General features: G+C 34.6%; 2 protein-coding genes and 1 long non-coding RNA gene across 4 annotated transcripts; all 3 read left to right on the top strand.

The window, feature by feature from the left end:
• Positions 1 to 323: 323 nt before the first annotated feature.
• Positions 324 to 1785, top strand: LOC114535673 (RING-box protein 2-like). The gene is made up of 3 exons (XM_028556969.1): positions 324 to 499; positions 998 to 1045; positions 1327 to 1785. The coding sequence occupies exons 1-3, from the start codon at positions 325 to 327 to the stop codon at positions 1443 to 1445; spliced, it is 342 nt and encodes a 113-aa protein (XP_028412770.1). The 5' UTR covers position 324; the 3' UTR covers positions 1446 to 1785.
• Positions 1786 to 2409: 624 nt separating this feature from the next.
• On the top strand, positions 2410 to 6974 carry LOC114535653 (phospholipid scramblase 2-like). Its single transcript, XM_028556939.1, has 8 exons — positions 2410 to 2745; positions 4086 to 4220; positions 4407 to 4484; positions 4931 to 5123; positions 5578 to 5689; positions 5953 to 6055; positions 6226 to 6284; positions 6609 to 6974. Exons 1-8 carry the CDS (start codon positions 2517 to 2519, stop codon positions 6657 to 6659), a joined length of 960 nt encoding a protein of 319 aa, XP_028412740.1. The 5' UTR covers positions 2410 to 2516; the 3' UTR covers positions 6660 to 6974.
• Positions 6975 to 8638: 1664 nt separating this feature from the next.
• LOC114535654 lies at positions 8639 to 10253 on the top strand. 2 transcript variants are annotated; one of them, XR_003688341.1, is made up of 6 exons: positions 8639 to 8779; positions 8948 to 9100; positions 9224 to 9391; positions 9510 to 9653; positions 9835 to 9893; positions 10133 to 10253. It is a non-coding gene; the product is annotated as an uncharacterized LOC114535654 (long non-coding RNA). The 2 variants fall into 2 exon arrangements; XR_003688340.1 differs by lacking the exon at positions 8639 to 8779 and having other exon boundaries at positions 8929 to 9100.
• Positions 10254 to 25317: the final 15064 nt, after the last annotated feature.

Genomic DNA, 25317 nt, shown 5'->3' with positions numbered 1-25317 from the left:
GTTTTAGGTTTTGCTTGTCAACGAGACAGCATTCTCCCTGGCATGAGGTCAGATTTTGTGGTGTTGTTAGCATTGTGTAACCGCCACCCACTGACCTATACAAGAATTACTACCTATTACAGGTCAGTATCGCCACCATTTCCTTACCGCAAATCACGAAATCAGTATCATAACGATATAACCGATTTTGTGGAGAGGTTTTAGTGTTAGGACGAAAGAGGTACCCCTCTAGAACAGAGTAAGTAATAGATTAAATGTATCTATTACTTACCCTGTGCCCCTAGTGTCCTCCTTTATCCAACGCCTACCCCCCCCCCCTTTTAAATGAAATTGGGCAAGATGGCGACCGACAATGGAGAAAATTTTGACCAAAACAGAGATCGTGAAGGAAAATCGAAAGAAGAAAAATTGTTCACGTTGAAAAAGTGGAATGCCGTTGCAATGTGGTCTTGGGATGTTGAGTGTGACACATGTGCCATTTGTAGAGTACAAGTCATGGGTATAAAATTATGAAGAGGAATATTTCATTTATTTTATTTTATATAAATATATATACAATATAAGGAATTCAGTAGAGCTAAACACAACTAAAATATTACGGTATTAGAGACAACTTTAAGTGGATGAGTTTCAGTGAATGAACTGAAGTGGTTCTATATATATTAGGGTACATATTAGGGGGTGTCACTGCTCAGTTTTTCTGCATTTTAACCATGATGCCAGAAACTTGTCTGAGTTAACTCTTGCATATTATATTGTTAACTGGTCATTCTTAGGGGATATGCTGAATCATTTTCAATGTCATGCTCTTGCCGATTTTGGGTTTCTAAATTTTAAAACGAATAATATGTTATCTGTTTGCATTAATGGAACCGGTGCTGTGCTAAGCTGTGTGCCAGTCCACACCACTTTATGTACATACAGTATTTGCACTTACAGCATAACCTAGAACACAGACTAACCTACTGCCAATCTTATTTGAGAATTTGTGTTTTAGATGCCTGCCTTCGCTGTCAAGCCAACAGTAAACAAGAAGAATGTGTTGGTAGGTTAATGTTATTATTCAACACAACTTGATTGAGGCAGATTATAATAGTAAACTTTAGAATATCTTTGGTCTTCTTATGAATTTTTGGTTGCAGTTGATATAAAATTGCAGAAAAAAAATATGAGTTTGTCTTGAAATTATTTATTTCTTTTAAATCAATTAGTAGCGCTCCTATTTGTTCTATTACCATTATTAGCACTATATACTATCCCAAACCATCAAAATCATTACTGTAGAAGGATACAGACTTACAATGACTATTATAAAAACTTTTTTAGTTGTTTGGGGAGAATGCAATCATTCGTTTCATAACTGTTGTATGTCACTTTGGGTTGTTCAGAACAATCGTTGTCCTTTGTGCCAGAAAGAATGGGTTGTCCAAAGAATTGGCAGGTGATAGTTGGCATATTCCTAAATACACCATTTTGCCACACAGGAACAGCAGTGATAATACCAGAGATATAAAGTACATTTGTATATAATTATTGTACCTGGCTTTATCTATAAGAGGAAAGTTTGTTGTTGTGATCCACAGTCTCACATCTAATGTGAGAGTGCAAAAACCTCTAAATAGGCTGAAATTAGAACTGGATTAATATTTCCATCAAGGAGGTCCTCATGGGACTTTGATTAAGTTCTAATTATAATGAATAGAAACAAAACTTTGTTTTCATTTAATATTTGGCAAGCCTTTATAGTGTTTTTGTATAAAGAATTTGTAAGAAACATTTTAATCTGTATAACTAGTGAATTGGATTTCATTTTGACGGCTCTGACAGACTTTGATAACAATATTCCCAAGCGGAACTTGCTCTCTTCACTGGCCCTTCTTAATTAAAGCCTAAAGGCGATTCTCCGTTACGTCCGCTTAACCCACTCTTTGTTTAATGTTTTTTCAGGCCGGCCACGGTCACATGAGCAGATTTTCAAAAGCCGCTTCGCCCCCGTCGGGTGAAGCGGACGGTAATGAAGAATAGCCTTAATTCAGTTTATAATTGTTCATGTCATTGGCATATGTGGTAACTAATCTCAGCCCAAATCAACAAACTGCTTCGCGCGCATTCCCTGTTTCAGGCTTGTTCAACTTTGCCTTTGGAATGCCGAGTAGTACAGATCAGTGAGTTGTAGTCATGATTATTAGTCATGATAGATAAAGCCAAAGGAAGAACACTTGAGACTGACGTTAAAGGAAGTTCGTTTGTGCGTCAAAAGGCGAACTTATTTTAGCCAGCTATGTATTTGCAATCCTACAATTTCCTATTCATGAATCGTGACTGCATTGCTATTGCCGTCGTTCAAAAAAAGGCCATAATTAAATTACGTCATCGCTCGCCCTTGCAGATGTGACTTCCGCGACCTGCGTGCATTAATTATTTACGATCACTTGCAATATGAAAATACTTGCTCTTTCGCAATTAAAGAAATATATACCAGTTATACTTCGTTCAAAAGAGTAACTTAAAAAAATATGAATCCTTCATCAAACCCTGGTTACCCAGAACAACCGGAATATCCACCGCAACAGGGTTATCCACCACAACAAGGTTATCCACCACAATCTGCCTATCCACCACCACAACAAGGTTATCCACCGACAACGCCACAACCACAACCACAACCAGGCTATCCTAATGCTCAAATACAGCAACCTGGTTATCCACCATTACAACAGCAACCTATGCCACAATATGGCGCAGGTAAGCAGTGAAATATATTTCATTGTCTGAGCATTGTTTCAGTTTATCGCCGCAGTATATAAGTATATTGTAATTGTTTTCACGCGAACGAATATATAAAACTTTATTAAATGTAAATATTGGATTCACTTTAGGACGTGTACTTATTTACACTATACCGGATTCACCAGATCACGACATCAGTTTATCAGTTTTACAATATCTTTGTCCCCAGAATTTTCATTTGGTAGATCATGCATGTAACTTCTTGTTATTAAAAACAAACAGGGTAAAACTTGCTTTGGCATGGCTATTTTGTCACTACGATGTACAGTGTAAAATACTAAATTGGGCCTAAATGTTTATGTGAAGTAGCCATTGAAACTTGAAAGTGATACCTCGAACTGATGTGATAGAAATTTGAAGCAAATCCTTACAACACGCTCATTTTCGTATGATAGAAATCAAATTTCGCACGGAATTTTCATGCAGAATATGGACGTTTGTTGTCAGAATATTTACATATTTTGATACCGCACTGATCAAAATAGGAATTAGAATGTAATTCGGCGTAACTGTTTATAAAATGGTATATAGTACATGTAGTTATAAGTTTGAAATTATAAATCGTCCAGTTATTGCTAAAAGTGTAGAAAAATAACTATTAAGTTTCAACTTCCCGGATCTCCTTCCGATATCCGCTTAATTAAGTGTTTTTTGTTTCCCAGTGCAGTGATCTATCATCTGTTTAATCACATTCCAAGATCACTAAGTAGAAGCAGTCAGAGCAGCATCTTCAATATAGCGTCTCTTCAAATGTCTACAACTGCCTAAAATGAATAAAAAAGCTTTTCAATGTTTCAATTACCTAAGGGCTTTTACCAGAAGCATTACTACTTATATAACCTCCCCTATTATACTGGAATCATCCTGATGAAGGCTTTCTGGTTCATAGTCCTCAGGTTGATTATTCAATTTGGATAGCATTAGCTTGTAGGATTAATGTTCACTATATCAATTCTACAATATTATAAAGTAACTATTTTACTATATAATTAGGGAGCAGAATGGCAGCATCTTCGAAGAACTTAGCATCAAATGTTGTATAACAACTGCCTAAAATAGACAAAACACGTTTCGACCTGAATGCCTTCGTCAGGGCCCTCAGGTTTGAATGTCGAGAAGTGCTTTGTCTATTTTAGGCAGTTGCTACACCACATTTGATGCTAACTATTTTACTAATTATACAATATTTTTAAGTAACTATTTTACAATAGCTTTTAAGCAACTTTCAGTTATTTTCAAAAGTTCATACCATCTAAAATGTTGTCATTAATTAGAAATGTATTATTATTCTTAAGGTGCTCCTACCGTAGCAATTCAACCTGGAGGGTGGATGCCAGCTCCTGTTGTGCAACAGGACTGCCCCCCTGGCCTGGAATATCTTACACAAATTGATCAACTATTGATTAAACAGCAAGTGGAGTTGTTGGAAGGTAAACTGTATGATTGTTTATGTGTTGGAATTAAATATTTAATTGTAGTAAATCTATACCCATTGCTGTTAGTACTCCCATTGATATTCACTTTTCAAAGAATGCAAATCTATGGATTTGTGGATAATGGCTGGCTAATAGCTGTGTATGAAAATGTGTATGAAAACTATGTATTTCCCATCATAGCATTCACTTCATTTGAGACAAACAACAAGTACAAAGTCCAGAATTCTCTTGGCCAACAAGTATATTTTGCAGCTGAAGGTAAATTGGGGAACATTAATTTTTATATAGGAATACAAAATTTTATAAGCTTGTGAAAACTATAAGCACATATATGTACTGTATTTGTGGGTACCCAAAAACCAGGACGGATGAACTCCGGAATAATTTCGTGTGAAAACTAGTCTGAAAAAAACCCTCAAACACTGAAACATTTGTACTGGTGCACATGTACAGTAAAGAAATTTTAGCACTGAATTTTTCAAAAGTTGCATTGACATTTTCATTGCAAAGAAGAACGAAAAAATTGTCATCACACAACATCACAAAAAACCTGAAGAAATGAAGCAAGTTTCTTTGGATTATTAAGAAATATAAGAATGAACTGCTTTCTAGGAAAAGCAAATAATTGAGCGAGCAATTGAAGAAAAAATTGTTAAAAGAATGTGGACTCGTCATCTATAAAATTATGAAATTTCTTATTATAGATACTGACTGTTGTACACGACAATGTTGTGGCCCCAGTCGTCCATTTGACATCCAAATATTTGACAATATGCAAAGGGAAGTGATTCATCTTACTCGTCCATTGCGTTGTTCATCATGTCTCTTTCCTTGTTGCTTACAAGAGTTGGAAGTTCAGTCACCTCCGGGTAATGTGATAGGCTACGTTGTACAAAAGTAAGTACCGGTATAATGTATATATATATATATATATATATATATATATATATATATATATATATATATATATATATATCTCGTAGAGTTTACGTTTCGAGTTTATATATAAATGACATGACAGAAAATAACGTTCCCTAATGATGTAATGATGTGTGTTTAATTTATGGTCGTATTTTTATAACTACATACAACGCTCGTGTTGAAACACTGATCTAGTGCTAAAAAAATCCCATTTTGAATGAGCTGTATTCCCGTAATTTTGTAAAGTGCGTGAGTCATCTTTACAAACTTGACGGCAATAAAATTGATTTTAACGTTGTTAGCTACATGTAGTATGCTAGTCAAGAATTCAGTGTTTCGCAAAAAGTGTTGTGGGGAGATGCTAAAAAATGGACGTGAAAAACTGTGACAAAAAATCTTCATAATGGTCGTTGCATTGAATTTTTTTTAGATGGTCGATTTTCTTCCCAAGATTTGAAATCCAGACAGCAACACGTGAAACAATGCTTCGTATTGAGGGTCCATTCTGTCAGTGTAACTTGTGCGGAGATGTTGAATACAGGGTTTGTCGCTATTTCATTGTACTTCATGTGGTTTGAGAAACGCTGGGAGTAAAAGAGACAGTTTTAGGAATTATTATTTGTATTGATTTAATCTTACCACAACATCCGAAACATTTCTCTATCCACCACTAAGCTATGAAGAACATTGTTTGTACACGGTTAGCGTTGCATGAGAGAGCGCATAATGTTAGCAATTATTGACCCCAGGTTCTTAACCAACATTACTAATTCTTCTCTTCGTCTTCATATATCTTCGTCATCAGGTCCTCTCTCCTGATGGTGTCAATCAAGTTGGGAAAATTTCAAAGCAATGGAGTGGACTCATCAAAGAGGCATTTACCGATGCAGACAATTTTGGAATCACATGTGAGTAGAACAATCCTTTCTTCTTTTGTAGAAATATACTGTATTATCGCTCTTATACGTTCTTAATATCGATCCAGGATTATTTCCAACCTCGTATTCCACGATCATGCAGTTTGAACAAGTTCAAGAACAAGTTCAAGAATAAGCTAAAATCTTGAATATTTTTCTAGTTCCTATGGATCTTGATGTCAAGATGAAAGCCACAATGTTGGGCGCTGCATTTTTGATTGTAAGCATATCATATTTAACCATTAACCGATATTGTACCAGATTTGCTAAAGTCAGTTCTCCACTAGGCTAATTATGCAAGGAAAAACGAATCTAAAATCCGGTGATGTAATTGGTCTGACAAAAAATTCGCCGCAAAAACGTAGGATCGTTTCCTACTTTTTATTAGTTCGCGCAAGTATATTCGCCGAGTGGAAAATGGACTTTGTACGGAACGCTATTGGGAAATATATAGAGATACGAATATACACACCCCCAATTAAGCGGTCTAGCTAAAGTCGGTCCTAAGAAAATATATCCTAACCACTTTTTGTTATCATTGTAGGATTTCATGTTCTTTGAAGAATCACAAAACAACAACGATAATCACTACTAGGAAGTTTTATTTCGTATATACTGACAGCTTCCGACTCATGCAAAATTTAAAGATAGTTTTCAGTAAATTTTATTTTACAAATTTTAGTTTTGCAGAAGTAAATGAGATATAGAATAGTTGTTTAATTTCAGGCTTTTAGTGTAATAGCGACAAGAAATTCAGATATGTATTATATATGGACTATATAGACTATTGATCGATCAGACTTATAAAATTTGGTAATGTTTGTGTTAAAATTTTGTTAATTACCTGCGTCTCGCGCAGTTAAATTTCATTACCTACGTATATGTTAAACATAATTTTATTACATACAGTACGTATATTAAAGATAATTTTATTACCTCCCAAAATTGTACTTTTAATTGATAACCGTGCATGTTTCGCATATCACGAGTTTTGGAACTGACCACCATGTCAATCATATCACGATTATCCAGTCAGAAGCATTGTCGAGTTGTTAGCTCGGGTGTATTTAGCCAATAGCATAGCTTTATTGTCCAACACGAGGTAAAATGAATAGCGCTCATATTCAAAATCGAGGCATCATTTGGGCGCTGGTCTTCAAAAGATAAAGACAAGTCACTATTACGTCCGAAAATTTCGACAAAAATTGTTATCAATCACGCTTTCCTTTTCCAGAAGAGACGTTTCCTAACACTGCTGCCATGCGTTGTTGTGAGAAAAGGTAACTGGGGGCACGTGCCCTCCCAAAATTTTTAAAGGGACCAAAAGTGCCCTTTTTGTGATGAAAAATGTCTCTTCAGAGAAGCTAATGTAGCTGTAAATACTATTTTCAAAAAGAAGGCGTTCCTTTTCAGCGTTTCCTACGAATTGCAACTTACACGTTCTAGTTTCACAGTAAATACTATTTTAACAGCAAATGGAATCTCTTTTGTTTTCTAAGTATATACACAAGCTATATAGTATGTCTCTAGTTATATCTATACTCTATGTTTTTATTAATGTTCAATATTCATAACATTTCGATTCTAATGTTCCTATACCGTTCTTATACATATTTTAGCTGCACCTAAAGCGCACCTGGACGGTGGTAGCCCTAATGGGGGGTGGCGTTCTTTGAGTTAACCCAGGGTTAAGCTAACCGGCTTTTGAACAGCCGGCCCTAGGGGTCAGTAACGCGTAACGTTTTTGCTATTTCGCAATTGGTAAATAAACGACCGAAAAACATAAATAATACTCCTCAATTTAAATGAGAGGATATTGTAGACAAAGAGGAAATTGGATGTGGCATGCAGTTTTGGTGATTTAAGGTGATATAAGGACACGTAATGTTGTTAGCTACAACAATAATTCTATGACTTTGAGCAAGAGGCATTACAGCTATAATCTTTTGTTATTGTGTATTCTTTCTTTTATACTATTACTGTGGTATCAAAAATTAGTATAGACTTATGAGCGATCCTTCATTTATTTAGGTTGACTTCGTGTTTTCCAAACATTTATGCTCCATGTTTCCCATGTTTTTGGCAGACTACGTGTTTTCCATAATTTTTGACTCCGTGTTTTCCAATATTATTATGTCAGACTCCGTAATTTTGACTCCGGGACTCCGGCTCCGAAACTCCGGCTCCGGAACTCCGACTCCGTGTTATCCATGTTGTGATGTGGCAACGATGAATCAAAGCTAGATATTATTTAATAAAGTCATCGTATTGGCTGAACACTCCCGGCCTGACAGCTCAACATTGCTTCTGATTGGACGAGCATAGTAATTTGAATAATATGATTAATTCTTTCCTTTCATTTTTGAAATTCATTTCTGATGTCCAGGCTCAGGAGAAGAGAATTAATTAATCATATTATTTAAATTACTATGAACGTCCAATCAAAAGCGTTGTTGAGCTGTCAGGTCGGGAGTGTTCATCCAATAGGATGACTTTATTTTGCAGACACGAGGAGCAGGTGAAATGAATAATATGTGCTTTTGATTCCAGTTTGAGACATCACTTCAGCGCTGGTCTTCGAAGAATAAAGATGAGTCTACACCATGCCAAGAAAATTTCAAAAGAAATTTTTATCAGATTGCTATCGTCTTCAGCAGAAGAGAAGTTTAATAGAAGTTTACTATCTCTGACATACTGTCGTTGGTATTATACCAGGTAATATTCCTTTCCCTTTGCGTGTTTTATCAGCTTGTTTCATCGTGAGCTTTTGGGCTGAGGTTCCACGTGCCTTTAGTTTACGTCTTGAATGCCTCTCTCGTGTTGTGTTCAGCTTCAAATACAAACTTGCATAGCACTAACGTAGCTTTTATTCTTTTCATGCAGAATTTTGACGTATTAAAGCGAAGTTAAACGATGAAATTTGTGAACAAGAGATTGACGACCGATGAATTGTGGCTGAACTGGCTCAAGATAACTCGCCTTTGAAGAGAAAGCAAGTCTAGGCTTTTTCTGGGAAATATTGATGATATGAGAAAGGTAATATACGTCAAATCATATACCGTTGAGCCGCTAACCTTCCCTCTAACCGCACGCAAATTACGTTTGAATTGAGTTCTAAAGACCTAAGCAGTGAACTAATGGTGCCTTTTATTCTTCCAGGTGGAGTTTAAGAGTTTAAAACCAAACTGAATGAAGTGAAGTGGGCAAAAAGTCCGTTACTGTAGCTGAAATTGCCCGAGACGACTCGCATTTGACTCAAGATAACTCGCCTTTGAAGAGAAAGCACGTCTACGCATTTTCTTGGGACTTGTTGATGACATGAGAAAGGTAATATACGCTAAATCGTATGTGAGCCGCTAACCTTTGTTCGAATCGCAAGCAATTACCTTTGAATTGAGTTATAAAGACCAAACCAGTAAACTAACATTGCCTTTTGTTCTTCCAGGTGGAGTTTAAAAGCTAAAACCAAACCGAATATAGAAATGAGCTGGGAAAGAAAACCCATAGCTGAAATTCCCCAAGATGACTCGCATTTCAAGAGACGGCAAGTCCAAAGCTGCTCTTCAACACTTGTTGCTGAAATGAACAGGTAATTTTGGGTCTATTTTATTCAAAATAGGATGATAAACTTGAAACGCTTGATCAGGCATCATGCGTCCTCTCAACTGAATAATCACCGCAAGTTTTCTCCCGATATTTAAGCTCCCTTCATCGAAGGTAAATCCTTGAAATCGCTGTCTATGACAAGCATTCTTTTGGTTTTATTGCAGGTAGCGATTTAGCGGGTCAAGCCATTTGAAACAACGACAAAACCTGTTCATAATAAAACGTGAGTATTAAGCAATTGAACATTTTTGGATAAACCGAACAATGGGGAGTTATATGCATGATCCAGGTCAAGAACGATAACGGCCGCATGATAATTTGATATGAATAATGGCAAGGAAATACTTGAAAACCCAGAGGGGTTTTATAGATGTTGTTTTGGGTCTGTTTACAATCCCGATTTTACGTGTGTTTCTTCTCAATAAAAAATGTAGTTTGCTTATTTCTTTAGTCTTATTTCAGGTTGATGGGCTCTGTTGAGCTATTACCGACAAGCCAAATCGACGGCAAAATCTACGCCTAATGTAGGCAACCTCGACGGCAAATCTACGCCTAATGTAGGCCAACTCGACGGCAAATCTACGCCTAATGTAGGCAACCTCGACGGCAAATCTACGCCTAATGTAGGCAACCTCGACGGCACTCTACGCCTAATGTAGGCAACCTCACGGCACTCTACGCCTAATGTAGGCAACCTCGACGGCAAATCTACGCCTAATATAGGCAACCTCGACGGCACTCTACGCCTAATGTAGGCAACCTCGACGGCACTCTACGCCTAATGTAGGCAACCTCGACGGCAAATCTACGCCTAATGTAGGCAACCTCGACGGCAAATCTACGCCTAATGTAGGCAACCTCGACGGCAAATCTACGCCTAATGTAGGCCAACTCGACGCCTAATATACGCCAAAACTACGCCAAATCGACGCCAAAAAGCAACGTTCAGCGATGCCCGGGCATCGTTACAGGTTAGAGTAGCCTGGTGGTCAAAAAATGTGCATGCAGGGATTAGTCTGTGCATGATTAACTTAACGAAGTTAACTAATTTAGTTAACGAACTTAAGTTAAATAAAGTTTTAAATTCAGTTAACTAAGTTCTGGCCACCAGGAACATAGCTAATGCATGATGCATGTGAGCAAACGTTTCTTAAATTCGGTTAAATATATTTTAATCGGTTTTGCGCTTAGACTGCTCGCTTGTGCTTAGGGCTGCGCTAAGGTTTAGGTTGATAATTTGTCTGATAAAACTAAAAACATATATCACAATTGTTATACCCATATCTCACATAAGAAAAGGCTAAAAAGCCATGCACACTAACACAAATCACAGCCACAAATGGCAGACATAATCCCATAGGTTCTTTCCTCTTTCTCTATCTTGTCCTGATTGAAATCATCTTCGGCTCTTAATTGAAATCCGGTCAATTGCGGCTTTCGGAATTAACATTGTAAAATGAAATCCGGTCAATTGCGGCTTTCGGAATTAACATTGTAAAATGATAACTATAGGGTCACCATTCGGTCTGGTTGTAAAATTATTTGTATGTAAATACGTTTTTGATTTCTCAGCAAACATTGTAAATATACGATTATATCTTGCCTTACTATATTTTGTAATTGAACATATAATATTGTGTATATTTATGAAAAAACATGATTTATATCAAAATATGAACAGATACAAAACATGCACCATGCATACCTCAAGATACTGTAGTTGCACATAAAATAGACACGCACACGAGTAAATACATGGCAAACCATGGCCTATATAATGGCTTCTAGTTTATATCTGTTATCTATTGCATTCACTTAAGGCTACAGTTAATATTCAAGCCAGAAACATTGATTTTACGGCATATCTTATACTGTCTTGCTATTCTGTAATACATGAATTTATGCCATCAAAGTTAACACACACATGCTCTCAATTAATGAATTTGAATTTACTTGAAGAAAATAAGCAATGGATGGGGGGGGTGCATGCTGTTGTCTTGAAACGATATATGCCTTATTTCTACTATAGTTAGAAACCAATTACGAGACAAACATTGGCAGTGGCATTGTAACTTTATTATTTTTCCAAGGTCTCTGTGAGATTTCCAATCATTTAGCTTCGTCGAGCAGTGCTTATGAAAAGTAAGGCGCCACTTTTTGTCTGTACTGTTTGACTTTGCTATGTGGTTCGAAGTGTTAGCAGGTATCTTGGGATATCTAATAACGTTGCAGTGTTATTTTCATTGCTGTTTCTATAAGAGCAGCTTGCTTTGGCTTTATGCCTTAGCTCTAAAAGTTTTCAAACCAGTTTTTCAAAGAAAAAAATGTAATTCTGTGGTGGTTTCTATAAGAGCAGCTTGCTTTGGCTATATGCCTTGGCTCTAAAAGTATTAGTCTGAATTGTACTCCTGGGGCTGTTTCTATAAGGGCAGCTTGCTTTGGGAATATCCCTTGCATGGTTCAAAAAATGTTGACTGAATTTCTTGAAAAAAAAAATTTACACTCGATGCTGCCCTTGGTTTCGACACTTTAATTGTTGCTTTGGCTATATGCCTCAGCCTCAAAAATATAAACTGGTCCATTTCTTGTGGTATTTTTTTCTAAACCTTGTTTCTACAAGGGCAGCATGCTCTGGCTATATGCCTCAGCTCTAAAATGTGCAATGAAGTTTTCAAGGACAATTGTGTATACATTCATGCTGTTTCTATAAGGGCTCATGAAATATCTTTAAGTTAACTTGATCCTTGAAATATATATGCACAGTTTGACATCTTAAAACGAAACTATTAGGAACACTGCCTATGATTTGTCAGCAGAATAATTTTAGTTTTTAGACGAACGTAACTTGAATTTAAGTGCTCTGAACTCAGGCATTTTTGCGTATATTAATATATTAAGTCCTCGTTCTCATTTAAGCTTTATTCAGTACTCTATCATAGTTAGTGGGTTAAGTCTATATAAAGAACAAAAAAAACACATTAGAAACTTAGAAACACTTACTTACATTAATGCATGTTTTACTGATCAGTCTTAGAATTAAGAAACGCAATAGTACACTGTAAAAAGACATGCACAATTTATACTAAAATATGCCGAACATTTAACCTGCACTGTTCTATAAATTTAAATATCATGATCTTAAACGCACCTACTTTGTAACCGGTTTTAGATAGTAATAGTTTAATGTCTTCGTATATTAATGATGTACTATATGTAAAAAAAACACACACGCTTTGTAATACATGCTTAGTGAAGTATCAATAAAAATAGGACCAAAATTGTCCGTCTCCTCTCTCTTGATTTCAATATCTTTAACACACACACACACTTTGTTGTAATACATGACTTTGTTTTAATAAAATCTCAAACTTGTGTACTTTGTGTTTTATTCCGGCTTTCGGTGAGGGTTTTTCTCCAGGCACTCTGGTTTCCCTCGTAAAAAAACAGTGTCCGTGCGTTCGGAACCGCGTTTATGGTTGGTTTTCCATACGAAATATAAACTTTTCACAAGTAAAATTGCATGAAAGCTAAACATTTCTGTTGACTATTTATATCCCATTATACTGGATAAAAAATTGAGAATGTTTTCGCAACCTAGTAGACTTTTCAATGTCTGACGTAAACGCCCTCAGAATAGAAAACATGGTCAAATGGAAGCTGATTGTACACACGGTTACTGGGTTCAATTCCCGGAACACTGTTCTTTGTCGCAATAAACTGCATGTTTTCCAATTAAAGCATGCAAAGCTTCGTCTTTAGACTATAATTTCACTTGACGAGAAGTTGATGAGCACTTCACTGATTTTGAAAGACGTGATACAGCCAAATGGAAATGCAATACAAACCTTCTTCATCCTGGTGCTTATAAAAGAACGACCACATTCTCAAGATACGTGACTTTAGACGTGGATCGAAATAACTCCGAATAAGTGTTCTTCAAGACTTCAAGATGTTCTCTTAATCACCACCTCATTCGTATCATTTGGCTAATTCTCAAGATTAAGACGAGATGGTTGTATATCAATGAGAACGAAGAGACAATCCCAATGGCTATAAAGTGATGCTGGAGATTCCTTAGCAACAAAATGATGCGAGCCTGTTAAATCCTTACCTTACTTCCTGCACCTACTGTGAAGGGGCTTCCTTCTAGAACCAGCGCATGATGCACTGAGATTACATTTTAACTTTATTAAACAAATATTCTTTTTAGTCCGTTTTGTCAGATCAAATTTTGTCTTTATGTTGTCAACTATGACCGCAGGAAAACTGGACGGTAATTGGGATTATTTAAACTGATTATATTTGTACTGGTATATGGCATCTTATTTTCTTATGTTCACGATCTCTGTTGCTGCCATGCTAGTCTTCCTGGACGAAATCTGTCATGCAGCCCAGCCCAAGTTAATTCTGAAGAAGATATTATATGAATGTAATGACAAATGTCATTGTTTCGGCAGTGATGTTGCCGTACGGGAATCGTATGTTTAATGTTTTTGTGCATGAGGAGGTTTAACGGGTACTCCGGTTCCTCTTGACTAAAGATTTTCAAAAAATCACCCTGCAAGTTGACTGTATTGTACAATAAAAATAAACAAGCCAAATTTTAAAAAAGCTTGAGGCGAATATTTGTTATCCGGCAACTAGTTGTAAACTATTCTTTCAAAGGCTTTGCCGTGTAGTTTTTTTAAAAAATATTTTAATGCTGTTGTTTTCTATGATTTGGGTGCCCTAAGGGAATGTTCTTGTTGGGTAGATTTAAAAATGCTGTCGATAAAAGGTAAAAGAAAATCGTAATTTGCCAAGGTGAGCATATTAGCTACTGTTAAAAAAGAATAGCCCGGTTTGATAAAGGTGTAAGTGTTCATGTACTTATACAGCCCTTACATGACATTACAAATTAATACATGGAAATACCTGCCAGATTTTTTCAGTATCAATGGACGCTTTGGTTTCATTTTGTTAGTTATTCTATCTAGTTTAAAGAATGTAAAAAGGCAACTGAATTCTTTCTTTCGTCTGGCCTAATACATAGACTTTTCCCTAGTTTTATTTTGACTAACGCTGCTCGCGTATTCTCGTACAAGTTTGAACGGTTTAATCCGTTTGATCAAATCATCAACATTCAAAATCTCGCTGTTTTAACTTGATAAATATAAACCTTCTGGAAACCTCGTTAGTCGTTACCACGCGTTAGCTTTCTACCCGTAGTAGTAACACTGCATGGCGTAGATGATCCATAAGTGCTTTAAATTGCAGTTCAACAATGCTTCTGAATAAACGATCAGAATTCCAACAATACAACAATTTCTTCTAAGCCGGGAAAGGTTTTAATCAGAAATGAAACCATTTGAAATTTTAAAGGCTTTTGCATATATGAGCATGTTGGTAAAAAATTTTTGAACAAAATAACCTATAATAATTTTTGCAATGGTTATTAAATATAACCACTCGACCGAGAATACTTCGCGCAAAGATTAAAAATAAGCCTGTTAATCTATGATTTTAAATGTACTTTCACATAAACGCAGTTTACGAAATACATAAATTCCACACAAAATATCGGTCGCTTATGGCTAGGCTAAATATTATAGCTTCATATTTGACGATGTCATCTTTTGTCTGGCTGAGCGTTCTCGTTTAGTTGCATCCGGGGGGAGGTAGATTTATATTAACGGACGCGGACCACAGCTGGCGCAAAGGGTGAGAAACGTTATGTGCTTCTTGCCTCGCCGAAAAGGCATCCTGTTCCAGTCGTCCTGAAAGAATCGTAACATTTTGAAGTATTAAAAAAATTCTTGTACTGCGCGCCCCCATGCATGGAGGTCTATGGGGGGACACAAACTACGGAAATTACATTTTTGATAAATGGGTTTCTGGTCGTCTGACATCTAAGGGAAATACAGTTTCTACAGTAATATTCCTGGTTTCCAACCAGGTGAGAATCGTGTGATATAATTATTGTATTCTGAACAGTTTCAATTCAGCGTCTGTGAGACGTGTCAACCTCTGGTCGTTTCCACTTAATCGTAAGTGTCGTGTCGGAACATGTCACAATGGCTAATGTGATTGATCTGGAATATTTTCTTGTGTGCAGTCAACAATGACCGATTTGAATACAGAAATAATGGATGAAAGCGTCCCCTCACTAACACGTCCCACAATTTATTTTGCAACGAGGGGCCGGGGGTTAGACACTCATTCAGCGATGGAATGCCGTTACGTGCTTTTGCAGAAGCGTCATAAACAACTCGGATTTTTGTAGATTCTGCATCAGGTCGAATAACTGCTTTCTGGGGGATGTAGTATTCTCTTCCTACACTTGGCTGTTCAGCTTTTTCGATTATCCCCTCTGATTTTTGTTCCTCGATTATCTTCCCGTATTTGCTTGTTAAACCCTGACGCTCAAGTCTGTTCGTTAAACTTGTTAATCGTCGCAAACTGTTAGATTCATTGTTGGGCAATGGAAGGTGGTTGCCACGCCACGGGAGGCGTGTCTCGTACCAACCACTTTGGTCCCGGGTGAGTTGTTCCTTGAACTCATCAAACACACTGTACTAGTCATTGTAGGTACCTAATTTTTTTCCGGCCAATTTTTTTTTTCTTTTCTGTCCATATTCCTTTTTCCTCTCAATTTTTTTCTTGCTTCAAAATATTTTCTCGTGTCAAATTTTTTTTCTTGTGTCCACAATTTGTTTTCTGTGTCAATTTTTTTCTTTCTGTCCATATTCCTTTTCCTCTTAATTTTTTTTGTGTCGAAACATTTTTAACATCAAAATTTCTTTCTTGTCAAAATTTTTTATTGTGTTCAGAAAAAATTTGTCTGAATTTTTTCCCAGATAATTAATTTTTTTTCCTTTCAATATTTTTTCTTGTGTCCAATTTTTTTTCTTTTGTCAAAATATTTTATCCTATCATTTTTTTTTTGTATCCCAACTTATTTTCCTCATTTTTTTTTCGTGTCAAAACTTTTCTTTTTGTGATTAATTTCTTTAGATCAGCTTTTCTTGGTCATCGGACAAAACTACGTAGGTTCACAACAGCCGAGGTTGACTTGGCAGAACAAACGGCGTATCGTTACTTCGCTAATTCGGTTTTTCTCCAGCCTTGGCTTGTCGATAATCGTACCAAATATAGGAAAAGCGATTGCAGACTGTGACAAAAACTGTTATGGATGATATTAAAAATAAATAGTATATTCAATTATTGTATATAATCTCATTAAATGTGCCTTGGTTATTTTGTAATCAAAACATTACCCCTTAGGCTTACCCCTTACCACTTTGGTCAATTTTGACGACTTCTTCAACTGTTCAAAAACTGTCTTAAAATGCTAAAAATGGCTTTGTAAGACTAATATCTTTCATTTTAGAGCATATTTCGTTGGTTTTTGGAACATTGAAAAAGTCGTCAAAATTGACCAAAATGGTAATGCGTACCCCTACCATTTTGGTCAATTTTGACGACTTTTTCAACTGTTCAAAAACTGTCTTAAAATACTAAAAATAACTTTGTAAAACTAATATCTTTCATTTTAGAGCATATTTGGTTGGTTTTTGGAACATTGAAAAAGTCGTCAAAATTGACCAAAATGGTGAGGCTTACCCCTTACCATTTTGGTCAATTTTAACGACTTTTTCAACTGTTCAAAAACTGTCTTAAAATGCTAAAAATAACTTCGTAAGACTAATATGTTTCATTTTAGAGCATATTTGGTTGGTTTTTGGAACATTGAAAAAGTTGTAAAAATTGACCAAAATGGTGAGGCTTACCCCTTACCCCTTACCATTTTGGTCAATTTTGACGACTTTTTCAACTGTTCAAAAACTGTATTAAAATGCCAAATATTGTTTCTTAAGACTAATATCTTTCATTTTAGAACATATTTGATTGGTTTTTTGAACATTGAAAAATCGTCAAAATTGACCAAAATGGTATGGCTTACCTCTAACCATTTTCGTCAATTTTGACGACTTTTTCAACTGTTCAAAAACTCTCTTAAAATGCTAAAAATTGCTTCGTAAGACTAATATCTTTCATTTTAGAGCATATTTAGTTGGTTTTTGGAACATTGAAAAATCATCAAAATTGACCAAAATGGTAAGGCTTACCCTAACCATTTTGGTCAATTTGGACGACTTTTTCAACTGTTCAAAAACTGTATTAAAATGCCAAATATTGTTTCTTAAGACTAATATCTTTCATTTTAGAACATATTTGATTGGTTTTTTGAACATTGAAAAATCGTCAAAATTGACCAAAATGGTATGGCTTACCTCTAAACATTTTGGTCAATTTTGACGACTTTTTCAACTGCTCAAAAACTCTCTTAAAATGCTAAAAATTGCTTCGTAAGACTAATATGTTTCATTTTAAAGCATATTTGGTTGGTTTTTGGAACATTGAAACAGTCGTAAAAATTGACCAAAGTGGTGAGGCTTACCCTAACCATTTTGGTCAATTTTGACGACTTTTTCAACTGTTCAAAAACTGTCTTAAAATACTAATAATGGCTTTGTAAGACTAATATCTTTCATTTTAGAGCATATTTCGTTGGTTTTTGGAACATTGAAAAAGTCGTCAAAATTGACCAAAATGGTAATGCGTACCCCTACCATTTTGGTCAATTTTGACGACTTTTTCAACTGTTCAAAAACTGTCTTAAAATACTAAAAATAACTTCGTAAAATTAATATCTTTCATTTTAGAGCATATTTGGTTGGTTTTTGGAACATTGAAAAAGTCGTCAAAATTGACCAAAATGGTGAGGCTTACCCCTTACCATTTTGGTCAATTTCAACGACTTTTTCAACTGTTCAAAAACTGTCTTAAATGCTAAAAATAACTTCGTAAGACTAATATGTTTCATTTTAGAGCATATTTGGTTGGTTTTTGGAACATTGAAAAAGTCGTAAAAATTGACCAAAATGGTGAGGCTTACCTCTTACATTTTGGTCAATTTTGACGACTTTTTCAACCGTTCAAAAACTGTCTTAAAATGCTAAAAATGGCTTCCTAAGACTAATATCTTTCATTTTAGAGCAAGTTTATTTGCTTTTTGGAACAGTGAAAAATCGTCAAAATTGACCAAAATGGTAAGGCTTACCCCTTACCCCTTACCATTTTGGTCAATTTTGACGACTTTTTCAACTGCTCAAAAACTGTATTAAAATGCCAAATATTGTTTCTTAAGACTAATATCTTTCATTTTAGAACATATTTGGTTGGTTTTTGGAACATTGAAAAAGTCGTAAAAATTGACCAAAATGGTGAGGCTTACCCTAACCATTTTGGTCAATTTTGACGACTTTTTCAACTGTTCAAAAACTGTCTTAAAATACTAAAAATAACTTCGTAAGACTAATATCTTTCATTTTAGAGCATATTTGGTTGGTTTTTGGAACATTGTAAAAGTCGTCAAAATTGACCAAAATGATGAGGCTTACCCCTTACATTTTGGTCAATTTTGACGACTTTTTCAATTTTTCAAAAACTTTCTTAAAATGCTAAAAATGGCTTCGTAAGACTAATATCTTTCATTTTAGAGCACATTTGGTGGGTTTTCGAAAGATCAAAAAGTGGTCAAAATTGGCTAAAATGGTAAGTCTTACCCCTTACCATTTGGGTCAATTTTGACGACTTTTTCAATTGTTCAAAAACTGTCTTAAAATTCGAAAAATTGTTTCCTAAGACTAATATCTTTCATTTTAGAGCATATTTAGTTGGTTTTTGGAACATTGAAAAATCGTTAAAATTGACCAAAATGGTAAGGCTTACCCTAACTATTTTGGTCAATTTTGACGACTTTTTCGACTGTTCAAAAACTGTCTTAGAATGCTAAAAATGGCTTCCTAAAACTAATAATCTTTCATTTTTGAGCATATTTGGTTTGCTTTTTTGAACATTGAAAAAGTCATCAATTTTGGTTCAAGTATTAAAATGTATTATTTTATGATAAGTATCAACAGAGGGTGCTGTGGCCCAGTGGTTAAGGCTACGGCCTACCAGGTTGTAAGTCTAGGTTCGAAACCCTGCATGGGAAAGGTTCGATTTTTCCCACCGAAATTATTCTTTAATTTAAACTTCATCGAAAAGGATTAGGTCAAATAAAGAACAAAAGCTTTCGACAAATGATGTGGTGGTCTAGTGGTTAAGGCGTTGACCTCCCAACCCGAAGACAAACGTTTCAACCCTTGGCAATGCAAAAAAAATAGCCTGAAAAATTTCCGCATGATTTGGAAGCTTTGAAACTGTTAAAAGACTCCCCGGCCTTTGCGAAAGACCGTAAATTGAAAAAAAATTGAAATAAAAAAAATTAAAAAGAAATTCTTGCGTTAATTCTTGTAGAGAGTACCTGAAAATTGAAGAAAAAGCACAAATAAAAAAAGTTTTAAAAACATGTGTCTTCTAAAGAGCCTATAAATGAAAGTCAGACGGAAAAAAATTTAACAATTTCCCGCTTTTAAAAAACTCATGTTTACTTAACAAATTTTTTTTTCACGAAAATTTGACAGGGTGATTTTCTCGAGACTGAAAAAATTCACTTTTTTTCACTTTTTTGAAATTCTCTTAGATTTTTTTTTTCACGCGGAAGTATTTTGTCTTGGGCTACCTGTGTCAAGCCAGACACAGATAGCCCAAGACAGACACAGGCAACCCAAGACAAACTACTTCTTCGTCAAAAAAAAATCTAAGAGAATTTTAAAAAAGTGAAAAAAAGTGAATTTTTTCAGTCTCGAGAAAATCCCCCTGTCAAATTTTCGTGAAAAAAAAGTTAAGTAAACATGAGTTTTTTAAAAGCGGGAAATTGTTAAATTTTTTCCGTCCGACTTTTTCATTTTTAGGCTCTTTAGAAGACACATGTTTTTAAAACTTTTTTACTTGTGCTTTTTTTTCTTCAATTTTTAGGTTCTCTCTAACGCAAGAATTTCTTTTTAATCTTTTTTATTTCAAATTTTTTTCAATTTACGGTCTTTCGCAAAGGCCGGGGAGTCTTTTAACTGTTTTAAAGCTTCCAAATCATGCGGAAATTTTTCAGGCTAATTTTTTTGCATTGCCAGGAGTTGAAACGTTTGTCTTCGGGTTGGGAGGTCAACGTCTTAACCACTCGACCACCGCATCATTTGTCAAAAGCTTTTGTTCTTTATTTGACCTAATCCTTTTCGATGAAGTTTAAATTAAAGAATAAGGGCCACAGCATCATTTATCAAAAGCTCTTGTTCTTTATTCGACTTAATCCTATTTGCAGAATTTTAAATCAAATAGCAATTTAGGTGGGAAAAATTGCACTTCTCTCTTGCAGGATTCGAACCTACGCTCACAATTTGGTAGGGCGGTACCTTAACCACTAGGCCACCGCATCCTCTGTTGATACTTACCATAAAATAATACATTTTAATACTTGAACCAAAACTGACGACTTTTCAATGTTCCAAAAAGCAAACCAAATATGCTCTAAAATGAAAGATATTAGTTTTAGGACGCCATTTCTAGCATTTTAAGACAGTTGAAAAAGTCGTCAAAATTGACCAAAATGGTAAGAAGTAAGCGTTATCATTTTGCTCAATTTTGACGACTTTTTCAATGTTCCAAAAACCAACTAAATATGCTCTAAAATGAAAGGTATTCGTCTCAGGAAGCCATTTTTAGCATTTTAAGACGGTTTTTGAACAGTTGAAAAAGTCGTCAAAATTGACCAAAATGGTTAGAGGTAAGCCTTACCATTTTAGCCAATTTTGACCAGTTTTTGATCTTTCCAAAAAACCAACAAAATTTGCTCTAAAATGAAAGAAATTAGTCTTAGGAAGCCATTTTTAGCATTTTAAGAAAGATTTTGAACAATTGAAAAAGTCGTCAAAATTGACCAAAATGGTAAGGGGTAAGCCTTACCATTTTGGTCAATTTTGACGATTTTTCAATGTTCCAAAAAGCAACTAAATATGCTCTAAAATGAAACATACCTAGTCTTACGAAGTTATTTTTAGCATTTTAAGACAATTTTTGAACCGTTGAAAAAGTCGTCAAAATTGACCAAAATGTAAGGGGTAAGCCTCACCATTTTGGTCAATTTTGACGACTTTTTCAATGTTCCAAAATCCAACCAAATATGCTCTAAAATGAAACATACCTAGTCTTACGAAGTTATTTTTAGCATTTTAAGACAGTTTTTGAACAATTGAAAAAGTCGTCAAAATTGACCAAAATGGTAAGGGGTACGCATTACCATTTTGGTCAATTTTGACGACTTTTTCGATGTTCCAAAAACCAGCGAAATATGCTCTAAAATGAAAGATATTAGTCTTACGAAGCCATTTTTAGCATTTTAAGACAGTTTTTGAACAATTGAAAAAGTGGTCAAAATTGACCAAAATGGTTAGGGTAAGCCTTACCATTTTGGTCAATTTTGACGACTTTTTCAATGTTCCAAAAACCAACTAAATATGCTCTAAAATGAAAGATATTAGTTTTAGGAAGCCGTTTTTAGCATTTTTTAAGACAGTTTTTGAACAGTTGAAAAAGTCGTTAAAATTGACCAAAATGGTAAGGGGTAAGCCTCGCCATTTTGGTAAATTTTTACGACTTTTTCAATGTTCCAAAAACCAACCAAATATGCTCTAAAATGAAACATATTAGTCTTACGAAGTTATTTTTAGCATTTTAAGACAGTTTTTGAAATGGTAAGGGTTACGCATTAACATTTTGGTCAATTTTGACGACTTTTTCAATGTTCCAAAAACCAACGAAATATGCTCTAAAATGAAAGATATTAGTTTTACGAAGTTATTTTTAGTATTTTAAGACAGTTTTTGAACAGTTGAAAAAATCGTCAAAATTGACCAAAATGGTTAGGGTAAGTTTTACCATTTTGGTCAATTTTGATGATTTTTCAATGTTCCAAAAACCAACTAAATATGCTCTAAAATGAAAGATATTAGTCTTACGAAGCAATTTTTAGCATTTTAAGAGAGTTTTTGAACAGTTGAAAAAGTCGTCAAAATTGACGAAAATGGTTAGAGGTAAGCCATACCATTTTGGTCAATTTTGACGATTTTTCAATGTTCAAAAAACCAATCAAATAAAAGATATTAGTCTTAAGAAACAATTTTTAGCATTTTAATACAGTTTTTGAACAGTTGAAAAAGTCGTCAAAATTGACCAAAATGGTTAGGGTAAGCCTTACCATTTTGGTCAATTTTGATGATTTTTCAATGTTCCAAAAACCAACTAAATATGCTCTAAAATGAAAGATATTTGTCTTACGAAGCAATTTTTAGCATTTTAAGAGAGTTTTTGAGCAGTTCAAAAAGTCGTCAAAATTGACCAAGATGGTTAGAGGTAAGCCATACCATTTTGGTCAATTTTGACGATTTTTCAATGTTCAAAAAACCAATCAAATATGTTCTAAAATGAAAGATATTAGTCTTAAGAAACAATATTTGGCATTTTAATACAGTTTTTGAACAGTTGAAAAAGTCGTCAAAATTGACCAAAATGGTAAGGGGTAAGGGGTAAGCCTTACCATTTTGGTCAATTTTGACGATTTTTCAATGTTCAAAAAACCAATCAAATATGTTCTAAAATGAAAGATATTAGTCTTAAGAAACAATATTTGGCATTTTAATACAGTTTTTGAACAATTGAAAAAGTCGTCAAAATTGACCAAAATGGTAAGGGGTAAGCCTTACCATTTTGGTCAATTTTGACGATTTTTCACTGTTCCAAAAAGCAAATAAATTTGCTCTAAAATGAAAGATATTAGTCTTAGGAAGCCATTTTTAGCATTTTAAGACAGTTTTTGAACGGTTGAAAAAGTCGTCAAAATTGACCAAAATGTAAGGGGTAAGCCTCGCCATTTTGGTCAATTTTTACGACTTTTTCAATGTTCCAAAAACCAACCAAATATGCTCTAAAATGAAAGATATTAGTTTTACGAAGTTATTTTTAGTATTTTAAGACAGTTTTTGAACAGTTGAAAAAGTCGTCAAAATTGACCAAAATGGTAGGGGTACGCATTACCATTTTTGGTCAATGCGTACCCCCCTTACCATTTCAAAAACTGTCTTAAAATGCTAAAAATAACTTCGTAAGACTAATATGTTTCATTTTAGAGCATATTTGGTTGGTTTTTGGAACATTGAAAAAGTTGTAAAAATTGACCAAAATGGTGAGGCTTACCCCTTACCCCTTACCATTTTGGTCAATTTTGACGACTTTTTCAACTGTTCAAAAACTGTATTAAAATGCCAAATATTGTTTCTTAAGACTAATATCTTTCATTTTAGACCAAAATGTAAGGGGTAAGCCTCACCATTTTGGTCAATTTTGACGATTTTTCAATGTTCCAAAAACCAACGAAATATGCTCTAAAATGAAAGATGTTAGTCTTAGGAAACAATTTTTAGTATCCTAAAACAGTTTTTGAACAATTGAAAAAGTCGTCAAAATTGACCAAAATGGTAAGGGGTACGCATTACCATTTTGGTCAATTTTGACGACTTTTTCATTGTTCCAAAAACCAACCAAATATGCTCTAAAATGAAAAATATTAGTCTTACGAAGTTATTTTTAGCATTTTAAGACAGTTTTTGAACAGTTTAAAAAGTCGTCAAAATTGACCAAAATGGTAAGGGGTACGCATTATCATTTTGGTCAATTTTGACGACTTTTTCAATGTTCCAAAAACCAACGAAATATGCTCTAAAATGAAAGATATTAGTCTTACGAAGCCATTTTTAGCATTTTAAGACAGTTTTTGAACAATTCAAAAAGTGGTCAAAATTGACCAAAATGGTTAGGGTAAGCCTTACCATTTTGGTCAATTTTAACGACTTTTTGAATGTTCCAAAAACCAACGAAATATGCTCTAAAATGAAAGATATTAGTCTTAGGAAACAATTTTTTGAATTTAAGACAGTTTTTGAACAATTGAAAAAGTGGTCAAAATTGACCAAAATGGTTAGGGTAAGCCTTACCATTTTGGTCAATTTCAAAATGGCAAGGGGTAAGCCTTACCATTTTTGTCAATTTTGACGACTTTTTCAATGTTCCAAAAACCAACCAAATATGCTGTAAAATGAAAGATATTAGTTTAAGAAGGCATTTTTAGCATTTTAAGACAGTTTTTGAACAGTTTAAAAACTTGTCAAAATTGACCAAAATGGTAAGGGGTACGCCTTACCATTCTGGCCAATTTTGACGACTTTTTCAATGTTCCAAAAACCAACCAAATATGCGCCATTTTCAGCATATTAAGACATGTTTAAAATTTTTCGAAAATCATCAATTTTAACCCAGGGTACCTTTGGCCCTTCACGATTTTGGCCGATTTTGATGAATTTTTCAATTTTCGAAAAACCAACCAAATATGCTCAAGAACAAAATAAATTTGTCTTAGTAAATATTTGAAACCATTTTCAGCATATTAAGACATTTTTGAGAATTCTCGAAAATCATCAATTTTGGCCAAAATGGTAAGGGCACTTTGGCCTTTACGATTTTGCCCGCTTTTTATGAAATTTTCAATTTTCGAAAAGCCAACCAGATATGCTCAAGAACGAAATAAACTTGTCTTAGTAAATATTTGAAGCCAATTAGGACATTTTTGAAAACTTTTGAAAATCATCAATTTTGGCCAAAATTGTATGGGTACT

The sequence above is a fragment of the Dendronephthya gigantea genome, unplaced genomic scaffold, assembly GCF_004324835.1.
Source record: "Dendronephthya gigantea isolate DGI-Jeju-01 unplaced genomic scaffold, DenGig_1.0 000122F, whole genome shotgun sequence".
Taxonomy (NCBI): Eukaryota; Metazoa; Cnidaria; class Anthozoa; order Malacalcyonacea; family Nephtheidae; genus Dendronephthya; species Dendronephthya gigantea.
This window is presented reverse-complemented; position numbering and strand designations above follow the sequence as displayed.

Excerpts from the sequence above, each read along its gene's own strand:
- LOC114535673 (XM_028556969.1), top strand. The coding sequence starts at position 325 with ATGAAATTGGGCAAGATGGCGACCGACAATGGAGAAAATTTTGACCAA. Across the intron at positions 500-997 it reads TTGTAGAGTACAAGTCATGG|ATGCCTGCCTTCGCTGTCAA; the intron begins GTATAAAATTAT and ends TTTGTGTTTTAG. Across the intron at positions 1,046-1,326 it reads TAAACAAGAAGAATGTGTTG|TTGTTTGGGGAGAATGCAAT; the intron begins GTAGGTTAATGT and ends AAACTTTTTTAG.
- LOC114535653 (XM_028556939.1), top strand. The coding sequence starts at position 2,517 with ATGAATCCTTCATCAAACCCTGGTTACCCAGAACAACCGGAATATCCA. Across the intron at positions 6,056-6,225 it reads AGACAATTTTGGAATCACAT|TTCCTATGGATCTTGATGTC; the intron begins GTGAGTAGAACA and ends ATATTTTTCTAG. Across the intron at positions 6,285-6,608 it reads TGGGCGCTGCATTTTTGATT|GATTTCATGTTCTTTGAAGA; the intron begins GTAAGCATATCA and ends TTATCATTGTAG.